This window comes from Pan troglodytes, chromosome 6 (genome assembly GCF_028858775.2).
Source record: "Pan troglodytes isolate AG18354 chromosome 6, NHGRI_mPanTro3-v2.0_pri, whole genome shotgun sequence".
NCBI classification, from domain to species: domain Eukaryota; kingdom Metazoa; phylum Chordata; class Mammalia; order Primates; family Hominidae; genus Pan; species Pan troglodytes.
This window is the reverse complement of record NC_072404.2, coordinates 93,536,840-93,562,898: the sequence shown is the minus strand read 5'-3', so window position 1 is coordinate 93,562,898 and position 26,059 is coordinate 93,536,840. Positions and strand designations below refer to the sequence as shown.

General features: G+C 34.1%; 1 protein-coding gene across 5 annotated transcripts in view; it reads left to right on the top strand.

Moving 5' to 3' along the window:
- The window catches only part of SEMA3A (semaphorin 3A), a 554,212-nt gene that overhangs the window by 305,736 nt on the left and 222,417 nt on the right, over nucleotides 1-26,059 (top strand). For 4 of the 5 annotated variants that reach the window (XM_054687612.2, XM_009453467.5, XM_054687611.2 and 1 more), the window contains one exon: nucleotides 13,002-13,195. In XM_054687612.2, coding sequence (XP_054543587.1) covers nucleotides 13,084-13,195 — 112 coding nt within the window. In that variant the 5' untranslated portion in view covers nucleotides 13,002-13,083. Of the gene's footprint in view, nucleotides 1-12,506; nucleotides 12,524-13,001; nucleotides 13,196-26,059 lie in introns of those variants that run through there. The other variant, XM_009453470.5, reaches the window with a different exon arrangement.

Sequence of the window (26,059 nt, the reverse complement as noted above, 5' to 3'; positions counted from 1 at the left end):
GCAGTTATATTTTAAGTAAGAAAATGGTCTTTAACCAGTTTTCTGATTCTGGTTTGTTTTTCAAATTGATCTTAGTGGGTTATGGAATACATAGAATCATTTGAATCAGGATTTGATAGAATGGGCAGAGTTCTGAAAACCTTCAGAATTTGTTTTAAATCCTACTTTGACTGTTCATCTAAATAACAGTTTTGACAGCCAGCTTTGTCTCTTGCTGTCAGCCCCACCCTGCATCTCCCAGGAACCATGACAATAGTCAGGAAGTAATTCACTTACATTTATTGAGGACCCATTGTGTGAAAGGAATGTTACTAGGAACCTCACAGGAAATAGGCCATAAGAGCCTCACCGCTGAAGAGGTCTCTCGATTAAAGCAGTGCTACAAGACGAATATATTCATGAAATATGCACCTTACTGACAGGATGAATATGTGTAAACATGCCCAAACACCTGTATGTATAGAGATTTAACTAATAGTGATAATCATTGTTTGGGTGCCTATAATTAGGATAAATAATTTTGGAAGACTTTGTAAATAATTGAATATTTAAAGGTGGGTAATCAAAGTAGAGATAGAATGAGTTACAGAAAGGGATATTTACTATAATATGTAATTGCTATGATACAAAACATAGAAAAAATCTTACTCATTGTTTGGGTGCCTATAATTAGGATAAATAATTTTGGAAGACTTTGTAAATAATTGAATATTTAAAGGTGGGTAATCAAAGTAGAGATAGAATGAGTTACAGAAAGGGATATTTACTATAATATGTAATTGCTATGATACAAAACATAGAAAAAATCTTACTCGTTTTTTTTTTACCATATCCTGTCACTTATTTATGCAGTTGAATGAGAAAGAACTATAGAAAATACCCATTTAATAGAAAGTACCCATTTAATAGTATCCACTTTGGGAGGCTGGGCTGGTTGGATCACCTGAGGTCAGGAGTTCGAGACCATTTAATAGATAAGTAACAGCAATCAGAGCAATCAATAAATCTAAATTTTACTTAGACTAAAATGCCATCTTGGAAGGCCGGACGCGGTGGCTCACGCCTGTAATCCCAGCACTTTGGGAGGCCGAGGCAGGCGGATCACGAGGTCAGGAGATCGCGACCATCCTGGCTAACATGTTGAAACCCTGTCTCTACTGAAAAATAGAAAAAGTTAGCCAGGTGTGGTGGCAGCGCCTGTAGTCCCAGCTACTCGGGAGGCTGAGGCAGGAGAATGCCATGAACCCTGCAGGCGGAGCTTGCAGTGAGCCAAGATCATGCCACTGCACGCCAGCCTGGGCGACAGAGCCAGATTCTGTCTCAAAAAAAAAAAAAAAAAAAATGCCATCTTGGTTTCTACAATAAACTAAGATTTTAAAAATTCACCAGAGTAAAATTGGCTTATTTTACTTTCTTTCTTAATGCTTTTAAAGTATATATTTTTTATGGAGGTATTAACATTTAAATAAATCAGAATGGGAAGAATGCCATAGTGTCAATCATGTAATTTTTATGAAATTATTCTGAAATTGTATGAGGGAAAGGAAATATGATCTAGCTGCTGGGGTTGCAAACAGCCCGTCACTGTTAGATAGCTGAAGTGCCACATCCTGCATCTTGTTAAATGTAACTCAATCATCTCTATTTCTAAAAGAAGGGTCTTTATTTTCATCCTGGCACTCTAGTTTTAAAGTAGACTGAAGCCTAAGTTTGTTTAAAGCTACAACATGCTTATTCATATAAAATAATTAGTGACATTCGAACCACTTTCTGATAGACTCAGTTTAGTAAGAGACTAAGTGGCTTTCCACATTTATTGAATTCACATTTGAAAGTACTGTTGAATACATTTGAAACAGTATTTTTGAGGGACTACAATAGGAATGAACTTTCTGGATAGTGTTATAAAACATGATTCTTTAAAGTCTACTGAATATATCACACTACTTATAGCTAATAAATCTAGGAATTTTGCCATGGATTGACACTTATGCATAGGAATTGTAATTCTATTCAGATTGTGGCAATTATATTTTCATGCTTAACTTTATACTGTTTCTAGACTTCTGGAAATTATTATGAAACAAATAAATACGGACATGAATTGTTTTATAAATTTAGATATCTGTAAGAATTCATCTTATGAATTTAAATGATATTTTTGTCAGTGTCTATTTGCAGATCTGAGAAACTGTTAAAAGATAGTAGCATAACTGTAATCATTGTCATGTTTTTGCCAAGGTATTTTAACAATGATACCAAAAGTAAAGAGAGAATGTTCCTGTTGAAACTATTATAGTAAAAATTCCACCAGAATGGAAAATTAACTTATTTACCAGCCAATCAGGATTCCCTAGTGTTCTGAAAACAGCATGAAACAAAACTTGTTGAGTAGTTAAAATAGTAAAGAGTGCTATTGACCTATGAGATGTAATGACTTGAAATATAAATAGTAGCAGGAGATATTCCCATAATAATTGTACAGGTGTTTCACCTGTTGACCTTAACTTCTCTGCTTCCTAAAGTTAACTATGACACTTATCTGGGAAAATAATTTGCTCTGAAATGTAAATACTCACTAACTCATGCAGTTTGTAACTTAGGTTATTAAAACTCACTCACATGTTGAGGATTTAGTACTAGTAATGGGTCTTCTAATAATTTAGGCTTGATTTACCATAAAAGATACGATTCTTTCTGTGCAAGCCACAAAAGATGGAGGATCTCAAATGCACATGTGGCCAAGTGAGTCACCAGCAATTTGTGAAGTGGTGAAACGTTGCTCTCTTTCAATTTGCAGCTGCCTACAGTTGCAGGGCTGATTAGCAAAGGCAACCTCATACTTGTTAGTCTAAGTCATGGTTTCTCTGCTTACTACTGCCCTCTCCAATCTTCACATTTTAATACACATGATCTGATTCTTCATGGTCAAACCTACTGCGTTTGATATATAAATTTAGCACATTTAAAATGTATCATGTAATACTTAAAGGGCAACTTTTCAAACCATAAAATTAATAAGAGCCTAGATCCTCCTCTCTTTCATTTAGCCTTTGTGGTACCTATGGCAAGTGATTCTCAAGAAGTTGCCTCCTGTTTCTCCTAAAGGGCATTTCGGAGTCACTAATTTTTCTCCCCAGTATCTACATGATATTCTCATGCCCCATGTTCAATTCTGATGCCCAGAAGCTTACCCAAACTCTGTGACTGCAAAATCCGACTCCACAGTGTCAGGGAATGTGGGATCCTCGATGTCCTTGTATTTGGCAATAAAAAAATATATCCCATTTGACAGCCATGATGGGAAAAGGGGGTGATCAACTGCTTAGACAAAGAAACTGACATTTATATTATATTGCTACAAATTATGATCTTATGACTTAAATCCAGATGTTCTGTCTTATATAATACATGAATTTTCACAGTTGTGGTGCTTTATTTCTTGAGAGTTTCACAGCCATCATTCTTAATTTTTAAATTAAAAAAATAGAATATTACCATTGGGAGACACTACACATTTAGAAACACTGTAGAATACTCATTTTGATTATTATCTATATGAGTAACATACTGTGATAGTCCGCTGGCTATAGTAAATCTGAAGAGGAGTCTTTAATCTCAAAGGAGATATATAATTGTATAAAAGTTAATAACAATGAAATTTGCTATGTTTTGAAGGAGAAACTAAACATATTTTGTTTTGTGAACTATAATGTAGTTATTTTAGCAGCATTTTAGAATTCTCTCTAATGCCATGGCCTACACTCCAATACATGCTTAACATAAAAGCATGAACAACTAGTGCAATTATATCTACAAAGAGGCCAGGTGTTGTGGCTCACTCCTGTAATCCCAGCACTTTGGGAGGCTGGGGCGGTTGGATCACCTGCGGTCAGGAGTTTGAGACCAGACTGACTAACATAGTGAAACCCCTCCCTACTAAAATTAAAAAAATTAGTTAGGTGTGGTGGCACACACCTGTAATCCCTGCTACTTGGGAGGCTGAGGCAGGAGAATTGCCTAAACCTGGGAGACAGAGGTTGCAGTGAGCCGAGATTGTGCCATTGCACTCCAGCCTGGGCAACAAAAGTGAAACTCTGTCTCAGAAAAAAAAAAAAAAAAAAAAAAAAAAAAAATATATATATATATATATATATATATATATATATACACACACAAAGAAATACTTTGTACAAAACTGTTAAAACTAGGAGATTTCTGAACATAATATTTTAATTAGTATACATTTCCCTTGACTATTTAATTAATTAATCCATTAATTAATAGGATAGGCTTTATTCTGTGCCAAATTCTATGCTGAGCATTAAAAATAAAATAAGAAAAAAAAGACTTCTCTTCCCTTTGAATTTAGAGTCCACTGAGGAAATGTGATACAAAGCAATAGGAACTATAATAGATAAATGCACTCAACACCGTAGAAACATAGGAAGAAGGAGCTCCTAGAATACTTGCAAAATATTGTGATGTATTATGCAAGGCTTTTTCAAAAATATATAAAGTAATCCTATATACTGAGTCCCTAATGCAAAATCTTATATCCTGAGTCCCTAATGCAAACTGTAGGCAGATTAGCTTTAGGGGAATACAATAGCCCTTAATCATGAGTAATCCAACAAAATATGTAGACAATCTGTCATCAGCTAGAGTCTTCTAGAAGAATAGAGAAGATACTACTAGAAGGGATGAAAAACAACACAGGAATTAATGAAATGAGTATAACAGTATAGATGTATTAAAAAATTAAGCACATTATGCCAAAATAGATACAGAAAGATTTATAGATGGTTTATATAATTTGGGGCAGGGAAAAAAAGAGATAAATTGGCATTAGGACATTCATGACTAGGAATATACATCTGTATCCTAAAAAAATAACCTGTGATTAGTTTTGTAAGTCACAAAGACTGGCGCCTAAACATATCTCAAAATTTTGTTGAATGAATGGGTAAATATAAAGGAAACAATGCAAGATATGTGATAAGTAAAATGTTTTCAATGGTTACCAGTTTTGAGAGTAGAGAAAGAGTATATTTGAAATTATTTCTCTGGAAACAAATTAAGTGCCCTGGATTGCACACTGTGGCAAGCACCTACCAAGTCATGTCAACAGCCCAAGAAAGAGACTACCACATTAACTCGGTTTGTTCAATTTCAGTTTTCCTATTTCCATAAGTGATTGCAACTTTGATTTAACAGAATAGAAAGAGGCTTCACAGCATCAATAAATGTGCAGTGAATATTTAATAGATGAAATTAGACCACTAAAATATCAGATTATTATTTATTATTTTTAAAATTGACAATAAAATTGGATGTATTAACTGTGTAGGACATATTGTTTTAAAGCATGTATGCAATGTGGAATGACTTAATCTAGCTAATTAGCATATGCATTTCCTCCCATAGTTATCACTTTTGTGGTGAGAACACTTTACATTCACTCTCTTAGCATTTTTCTAGAATTCAATATATTGCAAACTATAGTTGCCATGTTGTACAATTCTATCAAAAATATCAAATATCATTTCAACAAAGTTACGCAATGAGAACTACACTCATTGTTTTAAATCATAGGTTAAAAAAATAAATTTGTTTTCCTCATGTATAATCAGCACATTGTGACAGTTCACTCATAAAGCTTTAGTTGAGATGGCAAAGTGTATGTGAGAACACAATTGCATTGGGCAAACATCGTTTTTGTCTCAAAAGGAAGATTATAAAGTTTAATTAGATGTTTGGGGATCTTTAAAGTGCTTTAAGTCACCAAAGTTATGTATCAACTTTAAAAAATCAACCAAGGGAATACTCACATTGTCACTTAAGTCCTTAAGTCAAACTTTTTCAACTTGAATCTGTAATTTAAGAAGATTCAAAGTTAGACATATTGGATGTTATTTCTGTTCTCTTTGATACAACAGGAAAAGGAAAATGAATTTATGTTGATTGATTTTCAAAGAGATTAGTTCTATGGATATGCTCTAAGAAAAAAATGGGATTTTTAAAAACACATTATTGTCAATAATAAAAACATTGTTAACTAATAAACAAGGCATTTTCTAATCTCCTCCATAAGGTGACAGCTGCTTTTGTAGCCAAGGCAGTGAAATTAAACCTGGAATATAATGCTACTCTACACATTGGGGGGCAGGGAAAGAAGCATAAACTGGATCAAATGATGTTTTACACTTGAGACAATATGGAATAAAAATAATTGAAGTCTTTTTTTCTAACTATTGCAACTTACAGAAATCTGTGCCCTTAAAAAGCAGAATGCACTGTAGATTTTGAATCACCATTTACCAAACAGTTGATTTTGCCATTATAATAAACCCTTTTAAGGAGCTTTAATTCTAGGTTTCAGCATTCCTGTTCTTTATTCTTACCAGCTTCAAGCTCATTGAAAACATTTAAGACAAAGAAAAAAGTCCTCTTCCTAGGCCATAGAGATTGTAATAAACTTACATCTGAGGTGCAACATTCTTTTTCAGTGGATAACAAAGGGGAACTCTATGCATCTGCTTTGCATGAGTCAGATGTAAAGTAATCCTTTAAACCATATTGCTTAGTCTCTTCACTTTGTTTATTTAGTGTAGACCTACTTATTTATTTATTCAGTGAAAATATGTGTGATATGCCTTTACTGAAAGCAAACAGCTAATAAGTTAATATCCTGAAACACCCGATAGCCAACCTGCTCATTTCATTTGTATTCCACAGATGCCTCATTTTTTCCCCCTCACTGCCTAGCCTGTACTGATCAGTATTAACAATGGGATTTTTGTCTCACTTGAAAACTTTCTTGTTCCATTTGAGTTGAGGTGGAGACTCTCACTTAAAAAAAAAAAAAAAAGGAAAAAAAACCCCAGGTATTTTCAGTGTTTCACTGCTTTTAATATATTAATATTCAGGAACACCGCATTCATTCTTCAGATAATCTCACAAAGTAGCTGTAGTGATGACAAGACCCTTAAGCAGATAGAAATGGCAAAGAGAAAATGCCACTTTGAAACATTCTGAAATGTTAAAAATGTGTTGAATTTAAGAAGACAAAAGAAAAGAGAGACCATAGAAGTGATAAATCATTTCTATAACCGTATTTTAGCTACATTTGGCAAGTGGGATACTAACCATAACTTATGAAATTTTATGCATCCCTTCTCTTGTCACTCTCTTTCATCCCCCACTCAAACTTACCAACCTAATAAAATTCACCTACTGGCTCCATTACTCAAACTCTCAGGGAAAAGACAGTTTACCACTAGAAGACTTTCCCTGTAATTTCTGATAACCTAAATTGTCTAGGATTTTCTTCAACTCTACCGCCATCATTAATGACTATTTGAACAGTTTCTGGTCTCCTTCTGTATTGTTTTAATATTAAGACTTATCACATCAATTCATTTGAAAAACAAGGAATATTTTTATGTTCTGAGTCCCTATTTACCTTAAAGTATCATAAACATTAATATTGCAAAAGAAAACAGGAAAACACAAAACTTTTTTTTTTTCCCCCAAACTGTTACAAATTCAGTCCAGGGGAAGGAAGAGCTTCTTTTACTGAAATCACTATTCATGATGAGGGTGGGTCAGGGCATGGCGGGGTGGGAGAGTCAAAGGGAGAGGGAAGAGTTAATGCTTCCCTACAGATTGAATTCTCTTTGCATTTTATCAATTCCTTCTCTCAACTCATGCTTTCACATGTTGCTTATACTGAAAGCATTCATAAGGGTCAGATTCTAAAAAGTTTAACTTAATTTCTTAAACATTGCTTTTAACCTGCCACCCCCGGTTTCCAGCAACATCTACAGTAGTTCCTAAATCACTATCATTTTTGGCTAGAATGAATAATACATCAACTGTTTAGTTTCTCCAATTAATAGAGTGTCTTCTGATCGTCTAAAGAATTTTTTCACCCACAGAATTCTTTTTTAGAAAAAAGAAAGGTTCAAATTTCTTGTATAGAAAAACCTTCATTAAAAATGAATTTCCAACATCAGAAGTCAGAGCAAGGCAAATGTTTGAGTATGACATTTGCTGAAATTCTGTTGATTGTAAGCCTTCCTCAAATACTAATGAAGCGTTCCTTGAAGAAAAAAAAAAACGGAAATAACAGATGTTGATTGAAAAACAATATGTTTTTTACATGTCTCAATTGAAAAACACCTTGCCAAGAATACTAAAATTTGTGTTTTTAGTACTGGTTTCCTCTTTGGTGTTATTTCTTAGAAGAACAGATTAACTAACTCATTTAAAAATTCCTAACTTAGTAATTTCCTTTAAAGAGGTCATCTGCTTCTGAGGGTGGCACACTTTTGGGGATTTCCTGTATCTGATCACAATGAAATGGGTATGGAAGGTGATTTGCAGAAAGAGGTGAGATTATTTAATCAAGTGCATCCTAACTTCAGGTACATTTTGTCCACTAAATCTTTGAAATACATCTAAAACACAATTTCTCCTTATATTCTTTTCTGGGCAAATACAGCTAGTATTTCTACCTAACCATTCACAGAGAGATTCAGGGTATGTATAACCAAGGAAAGTACTTAGACGGCTATCTCACAAATTAGGAAACAGCGCTGCTCTTAAATTACAGTGTTTATTATTATCCAAATTTGTTTCAATAATAGCAAAATATAGAGAGTGAACGTTTTAAAATTAGACACGTTGGTTTCATCCAATACATGAAAAGATAAAAAATACATAGCCAATGTGTAAATACTTTAATACGTATCTTCTATGACTACAGAGGTCTTTACTGAAAAACAAGTTAACTAACCTGTTGTGAAATGGGAAGTGTTGATCCTCTAGAAAATCAAGCACACCATCCAGAAAGTTGCCACTGTCAAAAATTTTAGCACTCTTTCCCAGTACAGAGGGAGGTGAGGTTAAAAACTACTGATTTATTTGACAGAAAAGTGTACAACAGCATGATCATCCTATTAAGCACCTGCTGAAATTTAACTCCACGGCAGGAGTTAATCATATTTGAAAGTTCGAATTGTTAGAACATATTAGACACTCAGTTACAAATACGGTTACATATAGTACACGATGTAAATTGTGGGTTAGAAAATAATTGAAAATAGGCTACTCAGAGGAAGAAATAAATAAGAATATTTCACTTATACCTTAAATAAAATTCAATGTTAAAAGGCCAGTATAAGGCCGGGCACAGTGGCTCATGCCTGTAATCCCAGCACTTTGGGAGGCTGAGGTGGGTGGATCATTTGAGTTCAGGAGTTTGAGACCAACCTGGCCAGCCTGACCAACATGGTGAAACCCTGTCTCTACTAAAAATACAATTAGCTGGCTGTGGTGGCAGGTGCCTGTAATCCCAGCTACTCGGGAGGCTGAGGCAGGAGAATCACTTGAAACCAGGAGGTGGAGGTTGTGGTGAGTCGAGATCGTGCCACTGCACTCCAGCCTGGGCAACAAGAGCAAAACTCCGTCTCCAAAAAAAATAAAATAAAAAAATAAAAAAAGGCCAATATAATATTTGTGACTTTTAAAAAGTAGTAAGTGATACAGTAAAATAAAATCAATGGTTATGGTGTATGGTGTCAAATACAGTAAGTTTTCTAATTTCAGAATTTAGGCCACAGATTCTCAGAGTAAGGAGTGATCTGGCCGGGCTCGGGGGCTCACGCCTGTAATCCTACCACTATGGGAGGCCGAGGCCGGCGGATTGCCTGAGTTCAGGAGTTTGAGAACAGCCTGGGCAACACGGTGAAACTCCGTCTCTCTACTAAAATACAAAAAATTAGCTGGGCATGGCGGCGTGTGCCTGTAGTCCCAGCTACTCGGGAGGCTGAGACGGGAGAATTACTTGAACCCGGGAGGCGGAGGTTGCAGTAAGCCGAGATCGCGCCACTGCACTCCAGCCTGGGGGACGGAGCGAGACTCCGTCTCAAAAAAAAAAAAAAAAAGAGTGATCTTTGGAGGAGTGGATTAAAATCTGCATTGTACACATGCAGCCAGATTCCGATAGATTCTGACACCGCCCATCCAGGTCCACCCATACCTTGCTTCTACTTTAGTTGAGAAATAAGTTGAAGTTTGATTATCCTCAGGTATTTGGGGATATTAAGAAAAAAAAAGTTAAACAATTTTATTCAACTCTGAGCAAAGTCGAATGAGAAGGCAGTAGAAATATAATATTCCAAATGCTTTTGTGAGTATTTTTCAGGCATTTACTTTCTTCTTTCATTTTTTATTTAACATTTGAATTATCTGTGTATGGCCAGACATTTCTAGTATTTTATAATTTAATCAGTCTAGGACAGTTAGTTTGCCTGAAGAATACACTATTTTTACATTTCTTAAATAAAAAATCTGCAGAAAAGCAAATATAAATGCAAACCTATGAAACTTTTAAACATCTGGAAAAACAGGAAGATCATAAATAATTTGGAGGATAAGAAAAATATCAAATATAAATAATCATATCATAGTTTATAAAAATAGTGTGTATATGGAGGTGTCTGTGCTACCAACTTCCATGTGTCAACATTAATTTAAATTATTCATTTTATGAAATGAAATAACTTTGTCCTGATTTTGTGGTTCAAAATCCAGATTTTATGTTTTTCTTCCCCCATGGAGCCATTTTTGACCCTCTTTTATCTAAATTTACTTACAGCCTTTTGTTTTATTTGGAGCATATAAAAATGTTTTAGGATTAGACATTACACAGGTGAAATGGACACACTTATAAATTTTATTATCCTGTTTAGTTTTGACAAAAACTTTCTCTTCTAGAAAACAAGAGTAAAAATATAAATATATTTTAAGACATATAAAATATATACTAATGAAAATGGTAAAACTACTTAAAGCATTTAAACTAATTATATGTGAGATTTCAATAGGATAATTCATTAGTCCAATCCTTGAAATAATCCCAAAGCGACATGAATTCCTCTGCAGAATGAATGTCTATAGAGAGTAATCCATGGAAGACAGACAAGCCTCTTGTCATTTGTAGCCTTAATCCATTGCCTAGAGCGTGAAAGTGCCTAGTATAACAAGTGTGGGAATCAGTAAAATCAACATTATTTTTGGATTTTATTTTCTTAACAATACTGGCTGATCAATAGGCTTGCGGAAACTGACAAATACAATAAGATCTGTTTGATGAGTCAATCTAGTGAAGTAGAGAGAGAATTCCTACTCCCTTTTCCCCATTCTCCCCCTCTTTAAATCCTCCTCTTCCTCCTTCTCCACCTACATTCACACAAGCCACACATCCAATGGCAGAGAGGGAGAGACAGAGAGAGAGAGAGAGAGAGAGAGCGAGCGCTGTGCTTTCTCTATTGGTCTGTGGACATTAAGTAATGAAAGCTGTAGTGACAATGCTTAGATCATTTCTTAAGAATACTAAGCCACTTTCAGTAGGTGTTTATGTTTTTAATTGTGAGACTCACTCTCTCCCTTCAGCCAAGAAGTTTCCATACTATTGAAGTTGAGTCTCTGGATTCCAAGTGCTGTTCTGGAGGTGGGGGGTGGGGAGTGGTGGTAGGAGGGGGTAGGGCAGAATCATTTGGGGAATAAAGGAGAGAAAGTTCTGTCCTGTTAACTTTTTTATACATCCCCTAAAGATTCTTGTAAAAATATCAGCTTTGAGGAAAACTGAATGAAAAATAAGAGAGAAAATTGAGAGGCCACAGCCAACTACTTGTTTCAGAAGGAACTAATGGTGTTCATATGACTGCCTGAATACATGCCTATACGTCCCACAGAAAATTTAGTAACCCTTCAGCAGCTCATGAAGACACAGAGATATTCTTTTCATGTTACTCCTTGACACTCAGCAGGGACTTTTGTGAACTTTGTCATCTTCCGCTGCCCTTTAAACCAAAACTAGGGAAGTGTCTTTAATTAATGAGATGTGATGCATTGAAAATGTTAGCCAGAGCATTCCAGAAGCTGGAAAACCATAGACGTTTTTAAATTCTGAGTATCCTTTTGAGAATCCCCCGTTGTAATTTATAATTCTCAAAGGACCTATATTTGTCTTGAACTGATTGTTGGAATGGGCTTTAGTAGGAATTTCTTCCCTGAAAATGCAGTGGGACAGAGGAAGGGGGTGGTTGAGCCCAGGGGGTTTGTTGGGAGGAGGGAATGATCTCTAACAAGGCTTTAAAACCTTCAGTGGTTAAAGTTGTATTGATGAGGATATATAGACACACACACACTCACACACACACACACACACGCGCACACATACAATGCACAAGTTCAGCAGGATTGTATAATGAGCATGAATTGTAAATTTTGTAGGTAGCAGAATTCAGATTTTTAAAATCAAAATTGCACCCAAAAATGGCTATAAAACAACGCTTGCCTTGGGAAGTAAATTTATAGCTACATGCCTTTCACAGGCACGCCGGAGGGTTCTGCTCCCGGCTCTAATCTCTACGAGATGTTTTTTGCATGTGTTGTGACAGGAGGGAAGGGGAGTGGGTTGAGCTCGCCTGTTCTCCCATTGTCAGCTAGTCTAGTGAGTGTTGGGGAAACCTGTCTGTGGGATCTTGTGTCATCTCCCCCTACATGCGTACAGGAAAAGTCCGCGCTGCTCACGGTTTCTCTCTCTCTCTCTCTCTCTCTCTCTCTCTCTCTCTCTCTCTCTCTCTCTCTCTCGTTTCCCTTTCATTCTGCTTCCCCGGAGCCGAATGAAGCAGGGAGCAGGATTAGAGACTGCCACCGGCTATCAGAGGAGCTTAGATAAAAGGAACTGCTTCTTAAGCACCACTGCAGCAGACCTTGTTAATTTTTTTTTTTTTTTCTTTCCACACAACAGTTGTGCCTCATTATCCGGTGCCTGGCTCGGAATTTTTTTTTTTTTTTTTTCTTTTTGGAGGGTTTGAAGTTTCTGTGCTTCAGTGACTGTTACAGAAGAAGAGGTGTTAGTGTTGCCATGAGGTCTTGATTGTCTGCATTTATGAATGAAACTGACCTAAATCACCTGTTACCTCCAGTTTCCAGATTGTTTGAACTTCTCTGGCCGCACAATACAGGAAGGAAGACTAAAGCAGCAAAGGGACCTACAGCGTCTGCAGCATGGGCTGGTTAACTAGGATTGTCTGTCTTTTCTGGGGAGTATTACTTACAGCAAGAGCAAACTATCAGAATGGGAAGAACAATGTGCCAAGGCTGAAATTATCCTACAAAGGTAAATCTTATTTTTCTTTTATTTGGTTAGCTTTGTAATAACCGCCGCCCCCCCCTTAATTCCTTGAACTCCCTCCCAACCCCAAATCATCAAACCTTTAGTTTAACCTGGTAAACCGACGTGATTATGTGTATCTTTCTGAGATGCTTTAAACGCTTTTTGTAAAAAGCATGTCTTCTGTTTGATATATGACAATTTAAATGCAAACAAAGAACATTTAATCACATTTGCTGAAAAGAGCTGTATGCCTGGTACACGCTGATCTGTATATCTTATTATCCTATCTTATGCCTGTTAATTTTTCCGACTTTAATTCTATTAAAATATTTTCTTAAAAATAGAAATGCAAAAATGGTCTCTTTGTAGATGTGCATGCCTTACCTATAATTACTATGATGAATTGCATTTTCTTAGTTTTAGACATGAAATGGTTAATCGTCATCATGAATATTCAGTTTGTTCAAATCTGACAATCAGATGCTTAACATAAGCAGTAGATCATGGTTTGCCAAGAGAACATAAACTGGATGGAACAGACTAGTTTTTCCACAGTGCCTTATGATTGTACAAAAGACTGTATTTGGCTAATTGTGTAAAGCTAAAGTCTTTGAAATATTATGTTATTTAATTCTATATGTACTTCAGTGAGAACTGCAGACACATTACTGTCTACTTGCATAGGTAGTTGTGTAAACTTCTCTTTTGAAAAGTATAAATTAAAGAGAGAAAAAAGAGCTTTATCACTAATGCTTTATTTGGTTACAATTTAATGTATGTGCTTATTTTTATTGAGGATTTTTTATGTTTGTTCTACATTTGCTTAGATAGGTCTTATAGATAGATGATGTGTAAAGTAATGCTAAAGTAGATCCCAAAATGATGTACATACATTTAGTGGCAGTAAATCTTTCTATAACTCAGGTATTATTAAAATGGAGTTGAAGATTAAACTGCTTTAACTCAAGTAGTTTTACTCCCTAAGGTGTTGATTTCTTATGATTCTCGGATTTCTAAAATTGGGGGTGGAGCAGTGAGAAGCTCTAATTAAGCTTATTTTTTAGCCTATAAGTTAAAATAAAAATTATTGAATGTATTTGTAGAGATGTCTGTCTACTGTACCTTGCTCTTATGCCACAAAACATATTCTTTAATTCTCATATGATGGGGAACATCTTTTTCTGAATGCCCTAGTGTGAATGAGGATCTCAAATCAGAAGAGAGATGTAATTTTCACACTTTGAATTAGAAAATTAAACACCTAGTAATGTGTTTCTTTGGACTTAGTGCTCGTTAAATAAAATGCATTGAATAAGAATATCTATTTACTTTTTGGTGTAATGTTTTCCTGAGTATCAAGTTGGGAATAGAGACTTAAACATCAACAAACAGAAGTGCAATTGTACTTATGTAAGTTTTAAAAAATCATATAGCATTATTTAATTAATTTAGTAACTGTCTTTAAATTATTTCCATAGTATATGATATTATGGTTTCTGTGTTTTTATCAGTTTTGCTTTCTGTTTTCACTCCTTGACAAGGTGACATCAAATAAGTCTAAGTTGATGGTCCACTTTATCCAAGTTTATGTTCCCTATAAGTTTTACATGCAACTTTAGTTCTCAAAGATGTGACTGGCTATTTGTAATACTTTTAGTTTAACAAGTTTAAAATCATGAAATATATTTTAAAAATCTGCTAGGTTTGAATATATCTAAGTGCTAAATTCATTTTAAAATAAAATAAAAATAGGGAATTAAACTTTTTTATTTTGCGAGAATTTTATTTCCATGATAATAGGTTACTCTCCATGATAGAGGAAGCACTTGTTCTTTCTGTACATTAAAAAGATTACATTTAATTTGAATATCCTGTGTTGTACACATATGCCTTAAACCTATCTGATGAAGCAAGCAGTATATATTAGCAAGGTGTATATATTTGATATTGTCTTTATAAGCCTTGTTTTAGTGGTGGCATCCATTAGAATTATTCTGCTTTCCTTTAAGTAAAAAACTGCTTTACAGCTACATAACAATTCCATTGATACACCTAGAGCTTAATAATTTGGTAAAATAAACTGTGAAATGAACAACAGGAAGAAGAATAAAAGGAATGGTCTGAGGAAATTTTTTTCTGTTATTTTATTAATCTGTCATTACCTTTTTGTCTCTACATGTACGTTTGTTTGGCCAAAGCAAGTATGTGGTAGCCAATTGCCAGTACTTTGTTTCTAAAGTACAATAGAGATTTTTTTAAAGCTACTTCTTGTTTCTCCTTAATTAGATGTCAAACACAGTTAAAACATCCACTGCTTTGCCCTTAAAAATATTCCAGCATGATTCATGAAGAGTTAAATCCCTGCCAACCTTAATTTCCCATGGTCACTTGTTTTCAAAGATCCACCATTAACTCTCTCATTGCTCAGGTTGCCAAGATGAAGTTTCAGGCAATCACTGTGCTTACTTTCTACTTATCATTTTTGCCTGGTAGGAAATGAAAGAGACTTGATATGTTAAAAAGAAGTAAAAACAGGAAAGTGGCCTTTGTAGCGGGTGTACATATCTAATAAGATACCTCTTTACTTTCTAGGAAAAAGGAATTGAATAGATGTGTTCAGGACCATCTGGAGAAGTGATAATATTAGAAAAATGGGGTATGCTGGCTTTTCCTCTGAACCAATTTGATTTAGAATCCTTATGGGGGAAGAAAATGTGAGAACTCTGTAAATCTCAGCAGTTACATAGAAATTATCCTTAAGAAACATTTACTCAGAAATACTTTTGTCTTCTTTAAATATATGTAATATAGCTAAATGGTAAAATCCTTCTTTTAAAAAGTGGTCCATGCATAAATGTTTATTTCTTCTACAAAACTAGTCAAATTTCACTTTTCTCATGAAATACAGGAAAATCATATAATCTTCCATTTGGGATATGTGATACAATGAAGTCTTCAGAAAAACCTGCATGAATCACAAGAAAATAATTAGGGTTTGGGTTTTAAACAAATGACAAATGTTCCATCATCCAATGTAAGGGGCTATTCCAGGACACTATGTGCTTCAGTTTTGGTAGAAATCAAAGACACATGCAAGTCTCAATGTGATGGTGATCCTGTGAATCCAAAGGTTAAATCAATGATTTTAACCTTAACTTCATAGGAAGGACTTAGTAAATAGCACTTTAAAAAGTGGTAGGCATTCTGAAAGCTTTCTTGTTTCTATTTTCTAAAGTTGTTTTTTTTTTTTTCAGAGTCAAGGTATTATTATAAGAATGAGGTTATCAATTAAATAAAAATTCTCATATGTATATGTGTGACAAGAGAAGATCATTTTATTTAGTTAAAATTTCTGAGGTAAAATTTGCAAAAGTTCTTTACCTTTTGTTCAATAAATTACAATTAGTTCAAAAATTAATATGAATGATTTTATAATTAAACTTTTTGTCTTTCCTTTAAGATTTTCTTTACTTTCACCAGAGCAGTATTTGTGTGTGTGTGTGTGTGTGTGTGTATACCAATACATTTATGTGTACACATAGGTATACATATACCATATATTTCAATACATAGGAAATGTAACTTCATTTTGTAATTTTATAATTCAGAAAATAACTTCATTTTATAATTGTGAAAATAACCTCAGCAATCTACAAGTTCTGAATCACAATACAATTCTTCGTAAATTGTTGGTTTAAAATGACATTGATATTTTAAATTATATATACGTGTGTGTATATATATATTATATATATACATATATATATATAAATAGTAGAGTGGGTGTTATCTTTTGTGTCCCATGAAAAGTTTTCATGGATGTCTTGAACATTCACATAATAGTATAAGATAGGGCTAGTCTTACCCTAAAAATCTGCTCACAGCTAAAATGGAATGTTTTTAGGAAACATATGTGGGAGTTGTGGGGGGAAGACACACCCACACACTCACACACATACATACACACATGCATAGAGCAAAGAAGTTATCAATTATTTGCAATGACTTTTCTCAAATACTCACTGTATATTTGTCACCAGGACTTTGGATGACCTTTTCTTCTCAAATTCTATTAACCTTATAAATCATGTTTTGATGCTGAAATCTTGAATTCAAACACACTGAAAACTAGAACTTTTTATTCATCTATTCAACAAGTATACCCTGGCAAATAATGTAAAATGAACATAAAATAAAAACACTCAGTCACACATCTTGTGATTCAATGCTGGTCAGATCAGATGAGGGCTTGTAAAAATCACCAATTTGTGGATTCTCTGCTTAAAGCTGCCAACCAGATTGACCTTTGAAAGAATTTATACAGTGTAGACTTTAGCAATCAAGAAAATAACTGAGACCACAAAACAAATTCATGTAAGCCTCTAACTCACCAGCTTTAATAATGATATTCAGTCACTAACAACTTAAATAAATATGAATACTGAATAGATAATTTTCCCAATTCTAACTTTTTAGGGTTTTTTTCTCTTCATGTGAATGATTTCTAGAGTTCTACTATTGTCAGTGACATGAAATACATAGTTTACTAAAATATTAGCAAACTAAACAGATATATTGATCTGTGATATCTAATTTTCCTTTATTTTCTGATTTAAATTATTATATAAATCATGTATTATAATTTGGGGTCAATTATACTTAAATTCTATAGTAAAGATTTAATGTATTTCATGGATCTTTCAGGAATACGTTTAATTAGAGTTAATTAATATGATTGCATATGTTCCTAGTAATAAAAATTAATGTTAAATTGTTGTTATGGAGGCTATTATGCTTAATGTGAATACATAATTGTATAGGGCATTAAATTTTCTATCATGTTTTCAGGTTTGCATTTTAAGAAACTTGCATTTTAAAGTTATCATGAATTTTAAGTTGCCTGTAAGAAATTGTGTATTTTAAATTATCCCAATTTTTCTCATTTTAACTCCAGTGACACACCTTTGTATCATAGCTCCAAAAGTCAAAATACCACACCTTCACAACTTTTGAAGAATTTCAAAATCTAAAGTCAGGATTATTTTGAATAATGTTTAATCTGATTTTTACAAAATCTTCCAAAATGACTAATAGTGATATAAATTTTGAATTGATCATTATCCAACAACTTCTATTTACAAAGTCATGATATTACAGAGTTACATATTAATCAACTAAGACATTGCTCTTGTCAAACCTTTATGAAAAAGTAATATGTGATAAATAATTCATTGCTACAAAGTTATAGAGGTAAAATCTCCAAAACTCATGACAGTATTGAAATAAGTTTTACACATGTAGTGAAGGTTTATTTTAAAAAGACCAACAGTTGTAAACATACATTAGAACAAGTGTGATTCTTGGGATGACTTTTACCCCTCATGATTTCTAATGCACTATATAAAGGAATTATCATGATTTGCAGTTCTATGCTTCCACTAATAGGTGGCACTAGCAATTTGTGACAGCTCTTTCATTAATTTGGAAATGGGCAGGCTACTAGGGTAAATATGCACAGAATAAGGTGTGCAGACCAAGTTTGGAAAAATTGGCATAATAGTCATGAAATTTAACATTCACAAAACAGAAGAATTACTTAAAATGAAATTTGCTAAAGATATTGATGTGCTCTTTGCATGCATTTATTGGTATATTTTGATCCTGAAAAACTAAATATTTATAAGTAAAAAGCAAATACATACATTTCAACTTAAATAAGGCTTGATATGTGAAATTAATCTGTAAAATGTAAAACAAAATAGTGAATGAAACAATGGTACTAAACAATTAGAATGATGGAAGCAGAGATTCATGTGCCTGTATATATTAAATATCACATATTATATGATGTGTGCTTACCAAGAATGAAGTAGCCTGCCTGTGGCACATTATTACAACCATTTATAGTTGGAGAGTAGGTAGTTGAAAAGGTAAAATAATGTTAAGAAAATGGCATTTGGTATATTTTTAAAAGACTGACTCCTTTTAATCTGTAGGTTCTTTAACATTGTTATCTTAATTAAACATATAGAAGAATCAATAAATTCTATCTGACACAAATAAGTATGAATGTCTCCAGCTACTATCTCCCACTATTGCCAAGACATAAACATCAGTATAAATAGGCAATCCACACACTATTTCCAAACAGTAACAAAGCTGGAGTCTGTCAAACCCAGGATAAGAAAATATACAATTTATACTTGAATTGGGGAATGAAGATAAGCAAAAATAAAATTCTGTTGATAAATATGAAGAATAGTTTGGTCTTGGTAGTTTTTACAAGCTTAGGGTAAAATTTAAAGGAACCACACATTTTAAGGAATCTTGTCATCTCCTGAATGAGTCATTAAACCTGCATTTCCAGGTTTCCCTTGCTTGGAGAAATGTGGCGTGGGAAACTATGTTGACCAAAACTTAGAGTAACTTAAAGCGTTGCAGCAATCATAAACATGTCTTTAGATAAAATATAACATGACCCACTGGAGTCTTCATCAGCAAGCCAAATGAAGTTTCATTCTATTGAATTTGTCAATTGACTCATTTAGTCTGTGAAACTGCTTATGTGAATCATCTTGTGCCAGATTCTGAGTTTCTTAAGGCTGGGTATGTAGTATTTTTCATCTTTATATTCTCAATGGCTAGCACAGAATTATTCATTGTTGAATGATTTTGTGCTTTATTTGGCACACCTTTTAAAAATTAACAAATAATATGCCTGTTAATAAAACAAAATTATTTTTGGAAATAATAAGAATGAACATTTACAATAAATCAATTCATTATAATTGAATTGTGCATTATAATATATAGTAGAGAAAGTGAGTTTAGTGTTAGGTGCTAGGGCAGGAAGATATCAGTCAAGGCATTTAAGAGTGCACAAAGGATTGTGAGAGTAATACTATCTCCATAAACAGTATCTCCTTCTGAACCACACCTATTCCAGAACTGAATCAGAAAATATCCAGGTCATATTTGTTAGTCTGCAGCTAAGAGATAGGAAACATACAATAAATATGTTGGAAGGCTCCAGGAATCAGGAACCAGGCGGAGGAATTATTGCATTCCTTTGGACAAAAACCCAGATTTTCCTTGTCCTCTTATCAGGTCACAGTATATACAGCCAGAAAAGAAAGTGAGGTTTCTACTCTAAAACCAAGTAGTAGCTAAAGATAAGTGAAAGTATCCCATTCTCAGTCTTATTGTATCTGAATGTTTGTGAAGATCATATCAGTTCTACCAAATGAAGTTGTAAGTGTAATCCTTGAGTAATTTCAATTGGTTCTTTTTCATTGTCCATACTTTTAGGAGAATCCAGACTTGGCTCTCTGACAGCTTGCTGAGATTTAGCAGTTCAGAGCCTTTCTTGCTTCCCCTCCTACACTTGTCAAGAGCAACACTTGCTCATTGCTCCCTAAGCTACATCTCCAAGTCATCCTTTTTCTTCCCTTGCCCTTGAGTTCCACAGCCTCAGAGTATGATCCACTTCCATCCTCAGACTTACTCAAGAGAGTAGATGTGATAGGAAATACCATGGGAATTTTTGCTAAAGTGTGAACATGAAAAATATATGTTGAATTCTTTGTTTAAGATACTGATTGAGAGGGTGGGAGAGGATAGTAGGCTAATTTCCTTAGGCCACTTATATATAGATCTATAGACTGGTATTTAGAATAAAATGAACTTACAATGTTCGTTGGAAAATTCTTTTTTTTTTTAAATATGTAGTTATTGTGACATGGTAGAAATATTGCCAGGAAAGGACAATGGGACAACTACTAGCAGCACTGTTATTATGTACAAATCATAGTTATTAAGTGGTATTGAAAAATGATTGTGTAATCCAAACTCTTAGAAATATATTTGGGCATAGCTAAAACAAAGTTGTTTACACCTGAGGTCAAATCAAGCTGTCAAAGTGCTTATGAATCTTCATAATATGGGTCAGAAATTTTGTTTTGTTTTAACCTTCAAATTTGAATTTCAAGAGAATAAATGCTGTTCCGTTGTTATTATCCCTTAAGAACTAGCTTAAATGAAAATACGTTTTCATAAGTTCTGCAAACTTTATTTACAAAAGCACCATTATTAACTATTTCTTACTTGCGTTCTATGTATAAAATAGACACATAAAGCCACATAACTCATCTGTCAGATTTCTTTATGAATAGATTCTTGGATAAATAAAGTGAATATTGTAGGATTTTTGAGAAAGGTGATATCACATCTACCTAAAGATTTTAGGGTGGCTTTTTAAAATAGGACACAAAGAAGGTGGGCCTTGAATGATAGGACAAATATGAGAAGGTAAAAGTAGAGAAGAGTGGTGACTACTGTATGAGAAACTATTTCTTTGGATTTGATTTTCTTTTTAGGAAAACAGCAATATATTTAGAATAATTTATATGACTTAGAGCTGCAGCATAGCAGGCTAGGAACTTCATAGAGTAGAGTTGATACGTGGTTGTCTATATTTGACTGACAGTGAGATCAGGAGGGACAAGTGACACATACTTGTGAGGACCTTCTAGAGTGGTCAGTCAGTTGGGCTTCTCTATTTCTTTTTTGTAATTTATCTACAAAATACAGAAGCAGGGTTATTTCTTACCAAAGGAAAAAAGAAAAGGACATTGATTTTGGTTATCTGATGTAGAAAACACTTTTATTATCAGTTTTTAAAACTATAACATAAAATGATTTATAATGATGGTTTCTTCATGTTTTTAGAATGAACTCATTATTTCTTTCTTTTTTTTTTTTTTTTTTTCCTGCCAGAGTTTCTCTCTTGTCACCCAGGCTGGAGTGCAATGGCATGATCTCTGCTCACTGTAACCTCCACCTCCCAGGTTTAAGTGATTCTCTTGCCTCAGACTCCTGAGTAGCTGGGATTATGGGCATGTATCACCATGCCTGGCTAATTTTTAATTTTTTTTATTTTTTAAATTTTTTTAGTAGAGATGGTGTTTCACCATGTTGTCCAGGCTGGTCTCGAACTCCTGACCTCAGATGATCTGCCCACCTTGGCCTCCCAAAGTGCTGGGATTACAGGCATGAGTCACCACACCCAGCCCCTTATTATTTCTTTAATTCAACAGCAAGTTGTGAATAAAGTCTTCACAACAAGTCTGGGAACATTTGATAATATATATTAGACAACGTTGTAGGTTCATGGTACCCGGCAACACAGAAAAAAGTCACTTCTGGAATTTTGTTCAAAATGGTATAATTCCTTGTACTTTGAAGAATTGTATATAGATAAAGAAATACATAAATTCATGGGTTTATATTTAGTATGTGTGTGTTGTGTATATCCACAATACTCAAGTACAAGAAAAGTCATATACCGTTATTTTTCTAATTTTTTTACATTTAATTGGGAATTACTGAAATTAAAACACCAGTTATCAGAGCACAAGAATAAAGGATTTGGACACAGGTCTTGAGAGACAGTCTCTCCCTTTGCTTTGTGTCAGGTCTTAAGCAGTTCATGATTGGCTGTGATCTGTCATTTGTGGTTGACCTTCCCAGGGCACGTTCCATTGTTCAATGTTGCTGTCTAACCAAGTTCTCTGCTCTCTTCTGGGCACTGGTACTTTAAAAAGTTACCAAGAGTCTCCTTTCTGCCACCCTTCCACTAAGCCTCCTCATTATATTGGCTCTGGACCTTAGTACTTGTCTTGCCTCTAAAGGCGTGCACGTAATGTTTCTATTCTGTTTCTTCAAGCTCCAGAGTGAAAGTTATGCTGGGTGCAGGGTCTGATCAGCACACAGATTCCCCCAATATAATTGCCTTCTATCTTTCCAGGTTTGAAATATATTGCAAAAAAAAAAAGGATTTCTCCCCCTACCCACACCCCCACCTTTTTACCTGGTAGTACTTCAGTCTATATCTTTTGACTTCTCCAAATAAATCTCATTTAATGCTATCCTTTCAAAAACAAAATCCTGTTAATTCTTGTTTTGGGATATGGGAAAACTTTCCAACCCTCAAAAATGAAACCTTTTGTTTTTAGCAGATCAATCTCAAGCTAGGCTCTCCCACACTGGCCCAGAGCTACAGAGTTTCTTACTTTCACCACATGATCCCCGTGTTCAATAGAGTCTCAGACTTCTTTTACTTCCCAAGGTGCCTAGTCAGTACAGGATTACGGTTTCCTTTGCACATTCTAATATACAGACATCTTTTCTGTCATTTAAGCCCTTCTTCCAGACAACTATTTAAGATCTAACATAACAAAATGAGACTAAATGATTTAAAAAAAAAAAACGTTCTGACGCCTGTGAAATTACTTAGCAAGGCAGATCAATGTCTGCTTTGCCCATTTGTGGTTCATCAGACCTAAATTAATACTTATCTGACTGGCCTTTCTCTTTAGCTGTCAAGTAGGGAAAAACTATCTCCTCTGTGACAATACTTCTGTTCACAACTATATAAACATCAGCACATTGATACTGAGAGAATCTGTTTAGTCTATTTTAAGCAGATTCCATGTAAGGAAGTGAAATTAGTAATGGTATAGTAATTTATTTCTTTCATACAAATCTCAGTCTATAATACTGAGCTGTATCACACATAACACACACTATGGACACTTTCACAGAAATGAATGCTCTTTTGTTCATATCATACCATGTATTTTATACCATTTAGTGTTCTTTATAGAAGGAGATCATGGCTGAATGTCTCTATTGTGCCAGAGTTATTGCGTTTTTATATTTCCAAAAAGGTAAAATTTTTTACTTTCTTGGAATGTGCAAAATGATAGCATATATTAAATTTAAAAATATATTTGATAATATGCATTATTATTACTTATTATTGAATGATAGGTCATACTCTTCTCATAATATCCAAGTACCTACTTGTGGGCCTATTGAAAATTCATTTAGGTCTGATGAAGCACGAGTGGGCAAAGCAGACACTGATCTGCCTTGCTAAGTAATTTCACAGGTGTCAGAAAGTATTTTTTCATATATTCAATTTAAAATTTCATATATTCAGATTAAAAATATATTTGATAATATGCATTGTTATTACTTATTATTGAATGATAGGTCATACTCTGCTTATAGTATCCAAGTACCTACTTGTTGGCCTATTGAAAATTAATGGAGTTTTCATACATAGCTACTCATAGCTACTGAAAAAAAAATTTCACAAGGACAAGAGGAACATTCTAGTGACAAAAACATTGAATAGGCTCTGACGCTTTTTAGATGTGAGGACTGCAGCATGGTATTTTATTTTTCAGCTTCAGTTTCCTCTTCCTTAATATGGGTAGAATAGCTACCACTCAGAAGCTGTTATAGAGACAATGTAAATAGAGCTGTAAAGTGCCCAACCAGTGCTTGATACATAGAAGATATTCAATAACTATTAATTCCTTGAGGCAGATTAGTAATGCCTAGGTTTTGGATTACAGTGCTTTGCTCCCTCATAGTGGTTTACTTGTATGTATTCTCTAGCTGTTACTTGCTTTGGAGATTATATTAAAAGTAATAATGAAAGCTAAATGACAACTATTTTATGTGTAGTGTGTGTCTTTCAAAGAAATGTAGCGTAATAGCATGAATATCTTAAAACATGAAATTTGTCAATATCTGCTAGTCAATGAAGATATGAGGAGGCTTTGTAAAATGGTAATGTTTCAAGTAAACAACTGATGAAAAAAATGAACCTAACTTTAGGTTTTTCAGTCTTTCACCTTCATTTAGGTGAAGCTAAATGTCTTAACTGTAGACCTGTTGCTTAACACAGTTTTAAGTGTGTTAAGCATAAATTCAAGGTAATTTGTGTAATTGTTTTAAGTGTAATTTCATTGGAATCACATGAGTGTGTACATGAAGTTAATGATGAGGATGAAAGGAGACCTGATTATTAGTTCTTCTGGATCTGAGTACTTACTGAGACAGGCTGAGCAAGGAAGCACCTGTTTCTTCAGGAAAGGATTGGCTGCATCTCAGACTGTAAGTTCCAATTTATGTTCTCAACATGAACTAAAGTCAGTCATTTAATATTCAGTAAAAGTAACCAGGAAATGACTAGTTTTATTTGCTTCTGTACTTACAACATATCCTCTAAAATGGCGTAATGGTTGCCTTGAATATTATTTTGTTATGACTTGGTCCATGAAGACACAACATCCTTCATGACAACTTAAGGAGTATTGAATCCACATAGGGATTAACACAATATTTCTATTTAATATGTCTCTGAGTCTGAATGAAACCTCGTAGATATAAAGTCTGAGTCTAGCTGACTAATTCCGTGAACCACCTGTGATTGCAAATAACCCATTTGCAGGAAAGAGGATATTCAGTCACTCAAGAAAATAAACCTGCAGTCTGAATCTAGTAAATAGAATGAAGAACATGTTGAGAGCAACTTAAAGGGGCTTTTGTCTAACAGAAGACACTTGGAAGCCAGACTGAGAAATCTAGACGTCATTAGAAAAGGAGGTGACACTAACCACAGTCAGATTTTATAGAGTTTTTCTGGAAGACAGAATTCTTTTGGAAAACACTTATGCACCAACCTGACTAAGTTTCTGAGGTACTCTAGACCAAGAAGAATTTTATTTCATTGTGGCTTTAGCTGTACTACAATGCTCATAAACTATTTTACCTTATGCCAGACATGTGGAAGCAATCAGTATATGTAAATGATATGTGAAGGTGAGGTATAGTTTTAGCTTAAAAACTGAGACTGTCTGTGGTTATAAAGTATAACCACATCACAAAGAACAACTTTTTAAAAATAGCAACTTAAATGTAAAAATAATCAGTGATGAATTTGTAAAACTACTAGTGTTTTCTTAGTAAAGTCCAATAAATGTAAATTACAGTTCTACAACCTCAGCCTTTGTG